The sequence below is a fragment of the Camellia sinensis genome, unplaced genomic scaffold (assembly GCF_055761805.1).
Source record: "Camellia sinensis isolate YWXY unplaced genomic scaffold, ASM5576180v1 Unanchor10, whole genome shotgun sequence".
NCBI lineage: Eukaryota > Viridiplantae > Streptophyta > Magnoliopsida > Ericales > Theaceae > Camellia > Camellia sinensis.
The window spans coordinates 2,950,043-2,968,535 of record NW_028128988.1 but is presented as its reverse complement, the minus strand read 5'-3'; the positions used below and the strand labels follow the sequence as shown (position 1 = coordinate 2,968,535).

At 34.7% G+C, this 18,493-nt stretch overlaps 1 protein-coding gene across 3 annotated transcripts; it reads left to right on the top strand.

The window, feature by feature from the left end:
* The first annotated feature begins 12,435 nt into the window (after nt 1-12,435).
* LOC114293928 (uncharacterized) lies at nt 12,436-18,076 on the top strand. 3 transcript variants are annotated; one of them, XM_082911226.1, is made up of 5 exons: nt 12,436-12,523; nt 12,632-12,681; nt 13,573-13,671; nt 13,777-13,839; nt 15,961-18,076. In XM_082911226.1, the coding sequence occupies exon 5, from the start codon at nt 15,972-15,974 to the stop codon at nt 17,937-17,939; it is 1,968 nt and encodes a 655-aa protein (XP_082767352.1). In that variant the 5' UTR covers nt 12,436-12,523; nt 12,632-12,681; nt 13,573-13,671; nt 13,777-13,839; nt 15,961-15,971; the 3' UTR covers nt 17,940-18,076. The 3 variants fall into 3 exon arrangements, with proteins under 3 accessions (XP_082767352.1, XP_082767351.1, XP_082767350.1); XM_082911225.1 differs by having other exon boundaries at nt 15,958-18,076; XM_082911224.1 differs by lacking the exon at nt 12,632-12,681 and having other exon boundaries at nt 12,474-12,523; nt 15,958-18,076.
* The last annotated feature ends 417 nt before the right edge of the window (nt 18,077-18,493 follow it).

Genomic DNA, 18,493 nt, shown 5'->3' with positions numbered 1-18,493 from the left:
AGGTAAAAACCTAGGCTGAAGAGGTTGGCAGGTATGATCAGATGGATTTCAAGGTTAAGACTGAGATAGGTATCTTGGCCAGAAAATGATATACTTCATACAACTACAATTGAAAAATAAGTGCAAGAATGGAACAGACCGAACAAAAAGAAGAAGATTTTCATTCAAAAGTAGAAGTACAAAAGGTGGGGCCTCAATCCGGTTACAAACTTTTTTGTTAAATAAAGAAAAGATATATTAGGAGAAAAGGTCCTCCAAGTCAGCGTCCAAATCAACTCGGGCTTTACCCAGAGGTAGCTCGGTTGAGACAAGCACACCTTGGTTGAGCTCCGTCGAAGGCACCGCGGTAGTCACAACAATTGAAGGTGGGACGGAGACCACTGGAGTGGGAGAGATGGATTGGCGACCGAGCTGGGCGTTGGCCTCAGGAGCAGAATCCTTGTCATGCTCCCCTTCTTGAAGAAATTTTTGTTGAATGGCGTTGGCGTACTCTACCATGTAGCTTGGAATAAAATGGGGAGGAGGGCTCTGAAAAACCTCGGTTTCCTGACCATAACCGAGCTGCGCCACGGCTGCTTTCCACCCACATTTAAAAAATATATCCTTAGCAGCCTCATACTGCTGGATATAGGTGGCTTCACCCTCTTTGTAACTGCGGTCTTCCGCGTCTTCTATCTTTTTCTCCAGTTTGGTTATTTCATCATTTTTCTTTCTCTCGAGCTTGGCCAGCTCACGCAGATACTTGTCTTTCAGCTCGGCCGCAGCCTTTTGCTTATCTGTTTCAGCCGAGCTGACGAGACCGGTCAGACGGGTTACTTCGGTACGTAGCTTGGCCATATTTTGCTGGGCCTCTTTTAGCTCGACCGTCTTCACATCGGCCTCTGCCACGGCCTGCCATGTGGTCTTTCAAAGTTCCAACACGCGCTTGTGAGCGACGTGGTTCTTCTGTAAGGCCTGCAAAAGGAGAGAAACAATTTTTAGCAAAACCGAGCAAACAGACGTATAAATTAGGACAGGAAAATTGAGAACTTACCAATACCATTGATTTTGTTGCCGAGCGAATGGCTTTCAGCCTGGTAAGATGGCCGTGATGCTCCATGTTAGCTGGAAGGCATACACTCTTGGCAAGGTTAAAAGCCAACGAATGGTCTTTTTCGGCGACCACTGAGTCTGAGTCAGTGATAGCTCGGTTCTTGTAGGTGACCTTGGGCACCCATTCTAATGTGCTAGCCCGGTCTGATCGTTGAGGTTATGGGCTCGGTGGTGTGGTTTGGGGAAGAATAGTTTCATCCTCGTTAACAAAGCGTGGTTCGGTTGTGGAAGTCTGAGCACGCTTGCCGGGCCGAGATGATGAAGGCTGGGCGGTTGGAAGCGCTACCACTGCCTTGTGTTTGGCTGGTTGGTGGTACCTCGGCCTGGTTTGTTTCGGTGATGAGCGCCCTAACAGCTCTCTTCTTGGCCATCTCTTGTTCTGTTGTTAATGGAATGAGGTTGATTTGTGGAAGGGAAGGATCAGGTTTTGGTGATGGCTCTAAAAGGAAGTCTGTGACCCTGGTCTTCCTCCTACTGCTGTATCTGTAAGTTGGTTCGAAATTGAGTAGGTCGGCCCAATTTCTATCACGATATCGAAGCGCGGCACGGAGTGCGTCGAGATTGGGGTAACTGTACTGCGACTTCAGATGGTTTAAGTCTGCATAAAGGAAAAAGACCAATGGTTAGCACAGCGTAAAAATTATCTCGGTCAAGAAAGAAAAGCACAAACTAAGCCGAGGTATTTATACCGGCTACTCCTTTATTCCAGTTGATTCGGTCGCCCGAGATCTGGGCTTCCAGGTTTTCGAAGTTGCCCGAGACCCAGAAAAAGGCATCATCATTTACGTCTTTATTTGGTTTGTTCTTTATTATCTTTTCAGGGCGACATCTTATTCTTAAATAATAAACCCATCCATCTTCATTTTGGCCTAAAGAGTACTGGTGAAATAGCTCGGCTAAACCGAGGTTGAGGCCAAGCCGGCGGTTTAGCTCGGCGATGCCATTTATTATTCGGTAAGAATTGGTGGAAAGCTGGGTAGGGCAAAGATTTGTTTGTCTGAGGAACTCACAAAGAAGTGGTTAGACGGGGAATCGAAGTCCGGTTTCTACAATGGAAAGAAGGGTGAAGGGAACGAAACCTGGGTTTCCCCAGGGAGTGGTGTCTAGTTCGGCTAGGCTAAGATGGACATCATTAGGGATATGGTAGTCCCTTCGGAACTCGGCCATAGCCCCTGGAGAGTTTACTAAAAACCTATATTTCCCCATGTGGTCTTAAATTAGGTATAAATTATCCTCAAGTGTTAGCTCGGTACTGAGATGATATGGAGTATCTCGGTTGAAGCATTCAAATGAGTGCCTGGGTAACCTAGTCAGAGTCTGCAAAGGGCAAAGGAAAAGTGTTAAGCACAGATCGATGGACCATGCTAAAAGTAACAAAGGTAAAATAAATGTTGTCTTAGCTCGGCTACATGGGACACTATTCATTCTTAGCTCGGTTTAGGCGAAGAAACTTTAGCCCAGTTAAGTATATAAGGAGTTCGTAGCACGGTTAAAGCTTATGGTGCAAACATTCTTAGCTCGGTTTTTGACTAAGTTAGGGAGCTGGTTTGGCCCCAAGTTATAGCTCGGTCGGTGGTTAAGGATTTCTAGCGTGGTATTGCGCAAACCTAGTACAGTTCGCTAGCTCGGCTAAATAAAACAGAAGGTACCTAGACCTATTGAAACTACAAGTATGTCATGAAGTTTTAGTTCGGTCGTTCAGTTTGGCTAGGTTCACACCTAATACAAACAAGATCCTAATTCGGTTGGAGTATGATTTTGGATCTAAAATGTCCCCTTTCAGTTTGTTCGCAAATCCAGTAGGTGTGATTTCTATTCAAAAAGTTCTTATTCATTACAGAGAAAACCATTTGAAAGTGTTGTGAAAAAACACGTATACAAATTATACGTGTTGCTAGTCTGTACAAACGAAAAGCAAAAGAGGGTTGAGTTACTTACGGATTGAAGACGAAATGATGCAGTTGGTGATGAGAACGCAAGCTTCGCAGGTACTGAGGTTGCAAAAATTGTGGCTCAAGCAAGAGAGAGAGAGAGAGAAGATGAATAGTAGAATTGAATGGTTCGAAGTATATGGTTTTGGTGTAAAGAGAGAGAGAAAAGGTGGGACTGTTCAAGTTTTTCGGAGTACGAAGACGGCGTGACAGCTATGCTAGGTGAATGACAGCTTGCCACGTGTCAATGGAATGGGAAGCGATTCAGTTATAGAGTGACTGAAGAGATGTTTTGTAACCGTACCAATCGGTAGCCCGGCAGCATTTTAGCTCAGTTGAAAGGCAAGAGTTTTTAGCTCGGTTGGTAACGAGTAATCCCAATCATGCTGCATAGATGGAATTAAGGGGCAATTGAGAGGGTAATTTATAAGTAAATTGGGCCAAGCTGGGTAATGGGCCGTTCTGTGGGCCGCAGTAAGAAAGGGTTGAGTAAAAGGGCCTTGTAGTTAGCTCGGTCTAAAAAGAGCCTTGAAGTTAGCACGGTCACCACGGTCAGAGTGGTAACAATTAGCTCGGTCATACCATTCTGAGCCGAGATGTTTTGAGCTTTCCTCAGGACCTTGCTCTAGATTAGCTCGACCCAAGCTTGCTATGGTTAGCTCGGTCTCAATAGGTGAAACCGAGGTACAAGCTATGAAGGGAAGAACCGAGCTGGTTAGAGCTCGATCATATTTGCCAGTTTAGCATGGCCATGTTAGCTCGGTCGTTTTGTCATACTACCAAGGTAAAACCATCTCACTTGGTTTAAGCAGTGAGGGGGGGTGTTAAAAGATAAGCATTATCTTTTAGGAATGTGATTCCTAGGAGGACTCTACATAGAGGAATAAAAGTCCTACTAGGATTGTGCCACGCGGAACCTATAAAAGCTCATAACATAACCTATGGAAGAGGTAACACAACTTTGATTCTCGAATACACAGAGCTTTTGCTTATTTGTCTATTTTGCTGACTTAGGCATCGGAGGGGTATCCGGCACACACCCACCGGCTAGCTTACGTTTGTGTTTTCAGGGAGTAAAGCGACGACGTACGGAGGAGCGCAGACTTGATCAACAGGATTATACGAGAAGAATATTTCGTGCTCGTACACAAATAGATAAACTATTGTGAAGTATCACTTTAACCCTTAAATTATAAAAGCGGAGAAATAGAGCCCCTAAACTATTGGCGTCCCTTTCATTAGGGGTCTAACTTGTATAGTTTTTTTTATAGACTATTGGTGTGCTTCATTCCGACTCTTTTCGTTAAGAGTCCAATTTGTATGGTTTTTATAGTTTAAGAGGTCTATTTGTACGCTTTTATAGTTTAGAGGGCAAAGTAACCTTTCATAATAATTTACGGAGTCCATTTGTACACTTTCATAATTTAAGGATCAAAATGATACTTTTGAATAATTTAGATGGGCTCCACATAAATAACCCTTATAGCTACGGGCTATATTAGAATCACTAGTGGACAAGTTAAGAGGTATACATTAGTGTAAGTGGGTATTAGTTGGGAAAATTCTATAATACACATGTCTAGTTATGATTTTTGTGGTTTTTGATTGTTACTTGTTCTGGTATTAGTTGTAACTTGACTATGACTAATTGCAATATTAATTATAATTTGATTATAATCACTTGTTTTATTTTAGTTATGTCTGAAGAGGTATTCAATTAAGTCTTAATTGGTCTTTAGTTATGACCCTTGGTTATGTTGTGATGTTGGTTATACTACAGCAAATAAGAGTTTTAAAGATCAAATTTCTGTCCCAAAATATAAAAATTTTGTTGTAAAAAAATTTAGGGACCAATTTGCATTGTCACTAGAATAGTCACTAAAGGATCAATTCAAAAGTTCAAAAAAAAAAAAAAAAAAACTTTTAGCAACAAAATTTTTAAATTGTTGCTGATAGATGCATTTTTAGGGACAATAATTTGGTCACAAAAAGATTTATTACTTTGGTCTCAAAAAAATAATAATTCATCACTGTGTGTCTAATTTTATCTCTAAAAATATAATAATGCTATTTTTGAGAAAAAAATATTACGTATCTAAAAAGCGATTTTATCTCTAAATTTAAAACCTTAATTTGTTATAGTGTTATAACTTATTGTAATTATTATTTTGATTATGACTGAAAAAGTCATAGTTATCTCATAAGTGATATTTGATTAGGATCCATTATATTATTTTTAATTTTGAATATAAAAGTGTTTTAATTATAACATTTATTATACATATGACATATATGCTCAAAAAAAAAAAAAAAGAGTATTGTAAAACAACCCAATATTATTATTTTATTTTTTTGAACAAATTATTATTATTATTTTATTTAGACACATCAAATTAATATATATATTTTTTTCTTTCTAAAGTCTAGCTTCGACTAGGACTGGAGTCACTAAGTCAAACCTATTGGGTTCTTCATTATTGATCATTTTAATTTTGTTGTAATTTCATGTAAAATTTTATAAATATTTCTTTTTTTTTTTTAACTCATTTTGAACGGTGTTGACATTAAGAATTACAGTGTAACGAATCGCATACTTTGAGATATGAAATAGCACAACTAAAATATTGCGATTTAAAATATAACATAATGTATGCTTTGAGGACCATCAGTGTAATTACCCTTTAAAAAAAATTACAATGTATGTCAATACATTGGCGTACTTTGAATCAACAATTATTATAGTGATCCCGGTTTTTTCCTCCTTTTTATTTTATTTTATTCTGGACTCGGTTCCGTGGTTGATGGTTGTTGTCTGTGTTGCATTTCCATCCTTTAACTCTTAGTAAGTGAGTTCAAAAATGTTTTGGGCAGAGTTGTTACAGGTTGGTTGAGCTTTGGTCCCATTCCTCGTTGCCCAGATTTTTGGTGGTACGCTCGAGCAGGTACTTTTGCGCTCGAGCGGAGTTTGATTTTTGGCTGTCCGCTTGAGTGGGTATCTTTGCACTCGAGCGGAGTTTTCACACTTCCAGTATATGTGCCTCTGCAAAAGTACTGCAAGGTTGTTTTTCACGCTCGAGCGGTTTTCTTCACGCTCGAGCGGGTCGCGCTCGAGCGGGCCTATTTGCGCTCGAGCGGGTGTTCTGTGTCCGTGAAAGTACTGGAGGTGGTGAATCTACGCTCGAGCGGACCTTCTGTCGTGCTCGAGCGGGTGTGTTTTGTAGTTGTGTCTTGGCGCTCGAGCGGGTATTCTTGAGCTCGAGCGGGTCTAGTTTTTTTTGCTTGACGCTCGAGCATCCTATTTTCCACTCGAGCGGACCTGTTTGTATATCACTTCAGGACTTCACCTTTTTGGATCACTTTTTGATTTCCTTTCTCTCTCTTACTTTTTCAAAACTCCATTGGAGAGCCTCTCTCTCTAAAATACCAACTTCTCTCTAAGGTTTGATCTAGTAGGAGTGATCCCCTATCCTTAGGCCTTTGTAAAAAGTGTTGATCTCGTTGTGGGCTACGTTTTGATCCGAAAATCTTGGGATTTGGAGCATCTCGAAATTCTTCATCTTCTCCATTTGAGCTCCGAGTTTGAGGTAGGGATTTCCTTGTTCTTTTACAATGCTTCGTCTATAGATAGACATGTGATAGTTTTGTATTGCATGAAAATCATATCCATGTTGGGTTTGTTTGAAATCATGATGGTGAACCTAGGGTTGGTTGCTTAAAAACGGGTTTGTTATCATTGATGGTGATTTGGACTAATTGGGGTGTAAATTAGTATATTATTGTTGATAGAAGAAAAAACCCTAATTTATATTTGATTTGATAAATTAAAAGAGGGGTTTTGTACTTTGGGCCAATACTTGTGTATTTTGGATCTCAAATGAAATTATTGTTGTTTGTTGTTGGTATTTGAGCCCTTTGGGTCAATATTGAGAAAGAGGGAAAAAGCCCTAATTCACTGTTATGAATTAGTTTGCATAATTGATTTGGAAAATTATGAAAGGAACGATATTGATTTTATGAAATGAAAAAGAGGTTTTGAAATTGGAAAATCCTGGAAGTCGATCTTGGAAATGGGTAATGTAATGTTAACTCCATGTGAGTTTTAGAAAATGAATATGAGAATTGAAGTGTTGTATCTTGAGTGTTGAATACACACATTTAGGGGTTTAACCCTCACCTATCATACTAGTGTTGTTGTTAGGTTTAAGATCTCATGATAGTTGAGTCTTTATAATAGATGTACTAAAATCATGCATCTAGAGGTTTTGTCCTTGGACATCGGTGGAGGATGACATGGTTGTGTTGAATTGTCGTGTATGCATTACACCTGTATTGATTGAACATTGTTACAAATGAAGTGCTAAGATACATTATATATGTATAATTGTTAGGGAGGAGATAAGTGATGTACTCCAGTGTGTGGGAGGAGATAGGGGATGTACTCCACACACCTATGTGTTCATATACTTTAACACGTTGCTTTTGTATCTTGATAGTTCATGTGTATGTATTACACTTGTTGGGTATGCTCTGCTGTATTGTAATTATTAGTGTTATACACTGCGCTTATAATCAAAGGTACCACCACCTTCCAGTTAGCGTCTGGAGAACTGATTGCGCTTATAATCAAAGGTACCGCCACCTTCCAGCTAGCGCTTGGAGAACTGACTTAGCCGGTAGAGTAGAGCTTTATTATCATTGTCTCAGTCTGTCTGAGTATATCATGGATTGTAATGGTTGCAGTTTTGAAGGGCCGAGTTGCCTCATTTGTTGATTATATACATGTTGATGATTTGTTATCTCCTTTTATTGAAGGCATGCATGTATAGTTTTGAATGTATTGAAAACAAACCAAAATGCCATTGTAAGATTTTGGGAAAGTGTAAAGGAAAATTGAGTAATTGAAAGTATGTTTTGAAAAAGAGAACATCCGTTGTAAGTATGGAAAATGGAAGAAAGATAATGGGCTTAGAGAAATTGATTTCCTAAGAAGTTATTATTGTTGTGAAAGTTTGGGAACAAGGGTTAATGAAATGAAATGAAAGATGAATCGCTTATAACGCTGAATGGATTGACTGTTTTGAGAAAAGCCTATACTTATGTATACTTTTGTATAAAATGCCACATTATTATTCTAGTACGAGATTGAACATTCATGATCATAGCTATCTGTAAGCTGTTATTGTCGAGGATCATGTAGAGATTCCTACTGGACTATATGTTCATCTCACGTTGTTGAATCTTTTTCAGGTGTTAAACAGGATGTGTTACGAGATGTGGATCTTCTTACTTGTTGGCCACGGGGCCTCTTTTGTGTTGGCGGAATGCCATATGTGTAAAAGGGTTACACCCTTGTTTTGATTCTTTAATGATGTAAGCCTTCGGGCATTTTATTCAGTATGCTCATGTTGTATTTAGTTTGCATTCGGATGAGAGAATTGTTATTTATTTCTACTCATAGGACTCAAGAGTTTGTTTCCGCATGTTATCTCTGAATTTGAATTAAGTTAATGAATTTGGTAATGACTTCAAGTAATAAAAAGTGGAGCGTTACAATTATAGCATAGATACAAATAAACTCCTGAAGGAGAGAGATACCCTCAAACGACTACAAAGGTAATACAGACCCTCATACAGGTGGACAGAGTCAAATTTTTAACCTCTTAGTACAGTTTAAGAGCTCTAGCCAATAGATTAATTCTGTTAAATGCTAACGGAAGGACAAATATTGCCAAATTTTAAGGAAGATGGGTAGCTGCTATGCGTAAGACACAACAGTCACTGTTGTGCAACTAATTGGACTCACTTCAGGCCTTATTTTGATAATTCAAATCATTCAATTTTTAAGGTATATTGAATAGAATATATTTTAAAAAAAATTAAATTAATCAATATCGATAGCACTTTCATCTAAGTACATTTGTATTCAGTTTTGTACACAAAATCACATTCATTTTTCAAATTACAAATGTAATTAGATGAAAAAGTTATTAATATCCGATCAATTTGATTTTTTACAAGTATATTCTATTTCATATATCCTAAAAAATAAACTATTTGAATTATTGAAATAGAGCCCATGATGAACCCCATTAACCGCACAACGGTGACCCTATGCATAAAGCACAACAATCACCCCAAATTAAAATTTAAACGCCATGGCTAGTAAAATTCTGTTTTGTTTTCTTTCCAATCTAGTAAATTGTATATTTTTTTATTTTTATTTTTATGCACTTTGTTTGTATATATGAATGTAATGAACTAGCAAGTAATTTGTTCTCCCTTTCTCTAAATCAGATTGCAAGCAAGTAGTTTGCTCTATCCTTATTTTTTTTAAGGGGGATTTATTAGAAAATCATTTTTCAAGTGTTTGTATTCTAATTAGTCTATAAGATATTCTTGTTTTCTAATAAGTCTTATTATTTGAACATTTGATCTATCGAATCCTAATTCTCATATTTAAAGTATTTTATAGATATTTCTACCCTTCTAAATATTTTTTGAACGGTTAACAATTTGGTGATGTGAACATTCATATTTTACAATGTGAATATTCACATTGATGTGTAAATGTTCACATTGAAAGTGTAAAAATTCACATTAACATGTTAATATTCACATTGATAGTGTAAACATTCACACTGTAAATGTAAATATTATTAGGAGTATTGTGGTAACTATGTCACTCATGAGACTTATTGAAATATAAGAAAATAATATGAATTAAATGGAACATAAATAGAAGAAAAGAGATTTATGAGAAGAGCCGTGCTAAAGGCCTTGAAAAGAGAGGCGTGAATTTGCCTCGAATAGTTGTTGTTTTTTTTTTTTTTTTTTGCTATGTTGGTTTGATTTTGGTTTTTTTTTTTTTTTGGAAGGGTTTTTATTTGTATCCTAAAACCTAAACCCTAAAAAAAAATCAAACCAACAGCCCAACAAATAAAATTAAATTAAAAAACAAAAAAACAAACCAACATAGCCCAAAAAAAAAAAAAAAAAAACAACAACAACAACAACAATTTAGCCTATGTGGTTTGATAAAATGAGTGAGTTGGGTTAGACTGATTGGGTGATAAAATTGACTGATCAGTTAGACTGCTTGTTAAAATTTGTTAATTCCATATAGTTTTGTACAAGTCCTTACTATATTTTTATTTCAAATCAGAAAGACTCGGAAAAAATAAAAACCTAAACCTTAAATCCTAAACTCTAAACCCACCGCTACACATAACCAAAAAAAATAAAAATAAAATTACAACAGCCCAACAAATAAATAAATAAATAAATAAAAACAATCAAACTAACACAACCCAACAAATAAAAAATAATAATAATAAAAACAACCAAACCAACACAATTTAAAAAAAAAAAAAAAAAAAAAAAAAAACCAATTCGAGCCACATTGGAGGCCTTAAATTCGAGGCCTCAATCCTTTTCCTTATGAAAAAGTACCTTTTTTTTTTTGATAAACCAAAGTGTAAGCAAGTAATTTATTCTCTTCTTTTTGGTCCTTTTATATTGATATACTTTGGTACTACATATAGAAAATGATTGGCCACAACTGGTGGCGTCCGATCATCACGGTCAAGCACTCGGCCGACTCATGTCCTAGTCCACTCAAACAATGGCTTTAGTCCCCATATTGGATGAGTCTCCAAAATTTTCTTCGTCATTTTTTAATTTGGTTTAAAGATCCAACAAAAAAATGCTTCCCTTACCCAAAAGAAAGGATCTGTTTAATTTGGTTTTGAAATCAATTTTCTAAAAGAGTTTTCAAAATTTAAAAAGTTATTTGGTTTTATATTTTAAAAATAGTTTTGTAGTTGGAGTTTTATAATTTGAGATGATTTGTAATTTTTTTTTTTGTAGATGAATAGATGGATGCAACAGAAAACATGATTGATTGATGTGTAGGATGTGAGAGAATGAGAGTGAGAGAGTGAGAGAAAGAGAGAGAGGAAAATGATTAATTGATATGTAGGATGTGAGAGAAAGATAGAAGAGATAGAAAAATTGATTATAAACAATTTTGAAAAAATTATAAAATCAAACAAATTTTAGTTTTGAACTCTCAAAAATTGATTTGAAAGTGAAACAAGTCCTAAGAAATTCATTTTTTTTTTATCAAATCCCAGCCAAATAATCTTTGTCCAAAGGTCTTCAATTGTAAAAATTGAGAAAAATCTTCTTTATCAAGAGACCCAAAAAAGAATTTTATTCTTTGAGTAATGGTACATAATAATAATAATAAATAAATAAATAACCTCATTTTCTGAAGGATCAATAAATAAAAACTTCATATTCAAAGCTCAACTAAAAAAATCATTATCCAAAAGTGCTCTCAATATCAATGCTTAGAATTTTAATTACAAGAAGGTCAAATTGAGACCGTTCTTCCTGTATTTTAGTTTTTGTGTCATTTTGGTTATTATAATTTCAATTGGTTTGATTTTGGTCTTGAATTTATGATTTTGTTTTAATTTCTATGAAAAATATGCATATTTGGCAAGTTGATTAAAAGCCAACTTTTTGACTTTTTTGCTTTTTTTAGTTACACCAGCTCTGTACTTTTTTGTACATTTTTTTCAAAAAAAAAACCAAAAAAATTAAAAATTTAACTTTTAACATACTTCCCAAAAAACTGGCTTTTGATTAATTCCACCGAATCCTTGTTAATTACAAAAAGCTGGCTTTTGATTAATTCCATCAAGTCTTTGTTATTCGTTATTTTGATTTTGTTGAGTTTCATGAAATTTTTAAAAAATACTTCTTTTGTGTTATTGATTTTGAATGACATTAACGTAAGGGATTAAAATGTAACAAATCACATACTTTGAGAACAAAAGAGGAACAATTAAAAATTGGGACTAAAATATAGTACAACGTACCCTTTGAAGATCATTAGTGTAGTTAACCCTTTTTAAATTACATTTTTTCTCAAAACATTTAAGTAGTTTGAATTAACAATTATAAGATAGAGAACTACAAATAAACTCCCAAAGAAGGAAAAAGATACCCAAGAAGATTACAAGGCGAATAGGACCCTCACACAAGTAGAGGTATCAATCTCTTGACCTCTTAGTATAGTGGAAGAGCTCTAGTCAATGGACTAAATTCTGTTTAATGTCAAGTGTAGGACAAATGTTGTCAAAATTTAAACGCCATATGTCTGGTTCAATTGGCTTTTGTTTTCTAAACTAGATTCCAAGCCAATAACTTGCTTTATTTTTAATTTTCTTTTTTGTCCTTTGATACACTTTTTGTATATCTAAATGTACGGAACAAGTAATTTGTACTCCCTTTTCTCTAAATCAGATTCCAAGCAAGTAATTTGTTCTCTCCTCATTTTTTTTCCTAAATCAAAATGCAAGCAAGTAATATATTCTCTTCTTTTTTGTCCTTTGACATACTTTGTTTCTATATAAATATAAGGATTGGGAGGTAATATGGAGTACCATATCGTCATTGATCTTGCTTTTCAAGTCATCACAGGCAATATAGAGGTACAAAAGAGTGTTTTTCCATTTTTCTTTTAAGAATATGTATATACATTTATATTTTTTCTTTTTAATTAGTTGGCAAGTTGGCATTTTCTTACTTCTATTTTTCAGTTTACATGTTAGCCACAATAAGAATTTGATATCATTGCAGGAGTCACCAAGTGAGATTCTAACATCTATAAAGTTAATTTTGATTTGTCCTACATTATCCTTATCTCTATATTCATAATGCCTTAACAATGTTGTTTGTGAGAAATGTTTTTTGAGGTTTGAATATTTTGCAAAATAATGTAGAAACAATTTATATGGTAGCTTCAAATGACACTTCTTACTTGTGAGAGTTACTTGTAGATCCCTTGTTGTGGTTCCCAACGTTAGTGAGCTAGTTTAAGACCTCGTATTTGATTTTCCAATAGGTAGATACTCACATAATTAATGTTAAGAGAGGGTTGTCTCGTGCTAGTCGGCCCCTCCTATCTATTTTACTAATTGAATAATCTATCGATTTATAACTATAAGAAATTCTAATATACACACTCTTAAAAATAGTGTACTATATGCGCTCTAAGTTATACTATTTTTTTATTTAGTTATGACATTACACTACAAGAAATTACATTTTTCCAAACCAATTTTGCCGACTAACTTTTATTTAGTCGTAAAAATTTTTCATTTGGCGACTAAATAAAAATTTGTTAGGCAAAAGTTTGGAGTTTTGCCGACTAATATTTTTTAGTTGCCAAAATATTATTTTCTCCAACTAAAATTGAAATTTGGTCAGCAAAAGTCGAAGAGGAAAAAAAAAAAGCAGGAATACAAAAAATTTTGGCGACTAAAATAATTTGGTCGCAATTTATAAAACTACATCCTTTTGATGGTTCTGTAACTAAATTGAAGGAAATTACTGACCAAATAGTTTTGTAGGGGAAAATTGCCCAATATCACTAGAGTGAATTTTTAAAACTCTTTATGTTGTATGTACTGCGCACCAGTCCCGCGCATCACTCCTCATAGGCACGCACCTCATTGTCGATTCTCTTGCTTAATTTCAGTCACCAAAGTCACTTCTCCTTCGTCATCACAGTTGCCGGCGTCGCTTCTTCAAGCAAGCATCAGCAGTGCTTCGAGAAGTTAACGGCTTCCTTTGTTATGTATGTCTCTCTCTCTCTCTCTCTCTCTCTCTCTCTCTCTCTTTGTATTTGCTTTCCATTACTCCTCTTACTCACATGGTTGCTCTCTATTTTTGCACCTAACAGCACCACCATCACCATTTTTTTGGCACTAGCAGTTCGCCTATCTTCAAACAGCCCCGAGATCAGGTATGGGTCCTCTCTCTCTCGCTCAATTTCTCTATTTTCCTTTGTTTTCCCTACTTTTGAAAACGAATTAGTTTGTTTTCCCTAATTTTCAAAACCCTAATGAGTGGATGTTTGAAGGGATGGCCTCAAATCTTACTCTCTAGACAATTCAAAAAACAAAAAATGATATATATATATATATACACGAATATGTATATTCTTGTTTGTTTTGGTTTGGATGACAGAGCACATGCAAGTATACCATACGTGCTTCATATTATCATACAAGTCCATTATCTACAATTTTTTTTTATTTATATTAACTTGTATGTAAATATATATAAAGAGGTTAGATCTTTTTCTCTGCCAAAAGGACTCTTTTTCATTATTTTTTTTTCCTCCTCCCAAAAGGCATATTGTTTGGGGTTTTCTAATACTTCATCTTTTAACGTTCCTTATTAACTAAACGAATGTGATTCACGCTAAGTAATTGCTATGTGGCTAGAGAATTGTGACTGCTTTGTTGTTTTTGTTTGTAGATCAAACCCGAAGGCCCCCTTATATTATTAATAAAGCAACAAAGACCTAAAATGACTTATGATTTCAAAAATATAAAACTAAAAAAATGTTTGGCAAGTGGGTTGGGGCTAAAATAGCCACAAAAGACAAAACAGGCTATTTTAGCCACAACAAACAAAACATCACATCCAACCCATAATCATTACACTCTTCTCTCACAAAAAAAAGCCAAAAAGCCAAAAAGCCCTTCCCAAACCAAGCTTTTTAGCCCAGGCTAAAATAGCCAAAAAAGCCAAAAAGCCAAAAAGCCAACCCACTTCCCAAACGGAGGCTAATAAATATATTCGTTTGAAAGCCTCAAATATGTAGGGGAATGGGTCCCCTTGTTTAATTGGTATTGCAAAAAACAAGAGATATGTTATGTTATGTGCTATTAGATTGTCACACCATATGGTTCTATGGATCATACCATATGGTTCTATGGTATTACAAAATAATTATTTTAATTATGACTCATGAGTTATTTAATTATACCTTATGTTGTATTTAGTTATCTCATTTTTTTTTTAAGTTATAACTCAGAAAGTATGAAATTATGCAAATTTATTTTTTAATTATAAGATGTATATGGTATACACCTATATATTAAGTAAAATGAAAGAGGAATTATATCCCAAGGGATAAAAAAGTTTTTTTTACACAAACATGAAGGGGTACAAGAGCATTTTACTTGTATCATATTACAGAATCACTTGCACCTCACATGTTTTTATAATTTTTTTTTTCTCTATCTCACTATACTATAATTTCCCCTAATTAAAATAAACTTTTCATCTGAAAATGTTCTATGAGCTCCAAAAGTATTAATCTAAATTTCTTAAATATTTAAATTTTAAGAAATGCACATGGCATAGAAATATTGGCCATCTAACCACATCTATAATTTTGGAATTCAAAAAGAAATTTAGCCATCTCTAATTTGAAATTCAAAAATCTGTAAAAAAAAATTCCAAATATGAAATTAGTCTTGTATAATTCAAGTTTTAAAAATATTTATTTCAAAATTTTCTATTTTTATTTTTGCAACTAAACAATTCATGTGGCATCTATAGAATTAAAAAAAAACATTTAGGCATCAAAATATTTATAGCACATTTGTTAACTAAAGAGAAATTAAAACAAAAAATATCTGTGCTGTACATATTTTTTTGTCACGTAAAAAAATAAATGTGTTGTGCTTAAAAATACAAATGATTTTAACTATGTAGTACTATCGATACCATGAATTGTTATAATATAATAATAAAAAAGAGTTGTGTTGTGGAATTTTTTGAATATTCATTATCTATTATAATGTGCTAACGTGATATATATAAAATTTATATGAAAAATGATATACAAGTCCACTTTTTAGATTCAATGATACGTAAGTGAGATAATTGGTAGATGATTAGAGAATATATGAGAGAGAATATTACCTTAGATATTGTAATTGAGTGTCACATCTTTGAATGAGTTTCAAAAGTGACTAATTTTTTGAGTTGAATAGCAATACTCAATTTAAATTTATCCACGTATGTTTACTAATAGTAACTTAATTTTCTCTCCATGTGAATAAAGAAGAGAAGGGTGTGATGAATCTGATTCCAGCATCGTGGAAGATACAATGGGATGTGTGGGAAGTTCAGATGCTGGTTCTACTTAGTCTTACTTTACAAATCATTCTTTTCGTCTTTGGTAAACGGAGAAAGAATATATCGTCACAATGGATTAATGTGATTGTTTGGTTGGCCTACATAATGGCCGATTGGGTGGCAACTGTTGCCCTTGGCAAGCTCTCCCGTACCCTAAATAATATTCCTAATCCCAATAATGCATTACAGGCATTATGGGCACCCTTGCTTTTATTGCATCTTGGTGGCCCAGATACCATAACTGCTTATTCTTTGAATGATAATCAATTGTGGATAAGGCATATTTTGGGCATGGGTGTTCAAGCTACGGTGGCAATTTATGTCATTGTTATGTCTTGGAGGCATTTCTGGTTTTCATTTATGTTAATTCCGGCATTCGTGGCTGGAATTATTAAGTATGGGGAGAGGACATGGGCTCTTAAGTTAGCATGCTATGATGAATCAAAAAGCATTGTACCCTTTTATGATCTAAGAGTCCCAGATGGTCTAGCAAAAAAGACAAGATGTGAAATTGTTTTAATTATGGCCCACAAACTGGTGATGGAATTTAAAGATTATGTAGAGAATTATGACATTCGTAGATCTAGTTTCAAACTGCGGTATGCAAAAAATTTTCAGGATGTGATAAATCTGGATGTATATACATATTTTGAGAATGTATTGGAGGTTGAAATGGGGCTCATGTATGATTTATTATATACAAAAGCACCCATAACATTTAGCAAGAGAGGGTGCATTTTTCGCTCTATCAGCTTCATGTGTACGGTGTCTGTGTTGGTAGGACTCTTCCGGCTTATCGCCAAGTGGCACAAGCAGCACTACTCCATGGTTGATATTGCCATCACAGGGGTACTATTGGTCGGAGCTCTAGCTTTGGAGATTTATGCAGTCATTTTGTTAATATTCTCTGATTGGACAATGATTTGGCTAATTAAGTGCGGCAGTGGCAAATGGGCAATCCGATTGTGGCAGATATTTCCTTGGTTTTTTGAAAAGAAGAAGTGGTCTAAAAAGATGGGGCAAATCGATCTATTGAAAAAGGAAGACAAGCATAAAAAATGGAGTAGAATAGTTGGGAGGTTGGGGATTCAAGACAAGTTCTATAGGTACATGCGTACGACTAGTGTGTGTATCCATCCGAGGCTATACCCCATGATTGTTCAATTTATTTGTAGTGCCGCAGCTACAGACAACCTTATTGACTTTGGGTGGCTTGAGGGGGTTATTGGCTCTACACCTTTTCATGAGCTAGTTTTTATCATGCACATCATAACAGATTTGTGCCACCGTTATGATGATACTAGTAAGTCAGAGTCAGATTTAGAGTCGGTTGCATGCACTTCCGAAAATAGTGAAAATAGTGCTAACTCACGTGGACATGATGATGACAAGGAAACATGCAAAACTCTATCAAATTACATGATGTATCTACTCCTCACCTGCCGTTGGTTGTTGCCTGTTGTTGTATCCGATAGTCAGTTGATACTTGTCATGAACGATGTCAAATTGTTTTCCAGGTATATTAATGAACAAGTTACAGGAAGACGCATGTTTCCCATGGATATGAGAAGAATCACAGAGCTGGCAGTTACTCGTGATGAAGAAGGACGCAAAATGGAAAAAATTGAAGAGACGTCTGTATTACTTCAGGCAATATTTTCTGACCTCATCGATGAAGATAATATGGAGGTGAAATGGGAAAAATTGAAAAATGTGTGGTTGGCGATGTTATGCTACGCTGCAATTAGTGGTCCAAAAAATTACCATCTTCAACAGCTTAGAGAAGGAGGCGAGCTCCTCAATTTGGTTTGGTTCCTTATACCACAGTCTCATATATTTGACATAGTCAACACCTTCCGTCTAAACAGCTTCTTCAATCAATGTTTTCAATCAATGCCGCATGTCTGAAGAGCGAGGCCACTATGTAACCAAGGCTCTTAAAAAATATATATATTTATTTGTATTGGTAATATTTTATTTTGTCTATTTTGGTTGTTTTAAAAAATTAAAAGATCCCAGTAAATAAAATAAAAAAATGTTCAATACGATAGTAATATTATGTTATTGGTGTCATTATCTAATAATATCTTGTTATTTATCTTCTCATGTATATTTCGCAATATAATTATATTGTGAGTAGGTTCACCCTCTACATGTAAGTTTGTTAGTAGATAACATCACGTGTCAATGGTGAAACGGTATCATTGTGACACATAATTTTTACTCTATTTTAGTGAATAGTTTTCAAAAATAATTTTTGAGTTTATTGTTTTTTATGTTACTCATTTTTGGTGAATTTTTTCAAACATTTTAAGCAGATTTTTTTTTTCTTTCTTTTTAGATTCACTTAATTTAGTTATACTTAAAAGTAAAAATATTTGTGATTTTTTTTATATAAAAAAATTGACTAAATATAAAATAAAAAAATAAAAAAATCCAGTTCATGTTTCACAAAAAAAAAA

What these genes read in the sequence shown, in the direction of transcription:
- LOC114293928 (XM_082911226.1), top strand. Translation starts at nt 15,972, where the DNA reads ATGAATCTGATTCCAGCATCGTGGAAGATACAATGGGATGTGTGGGAA.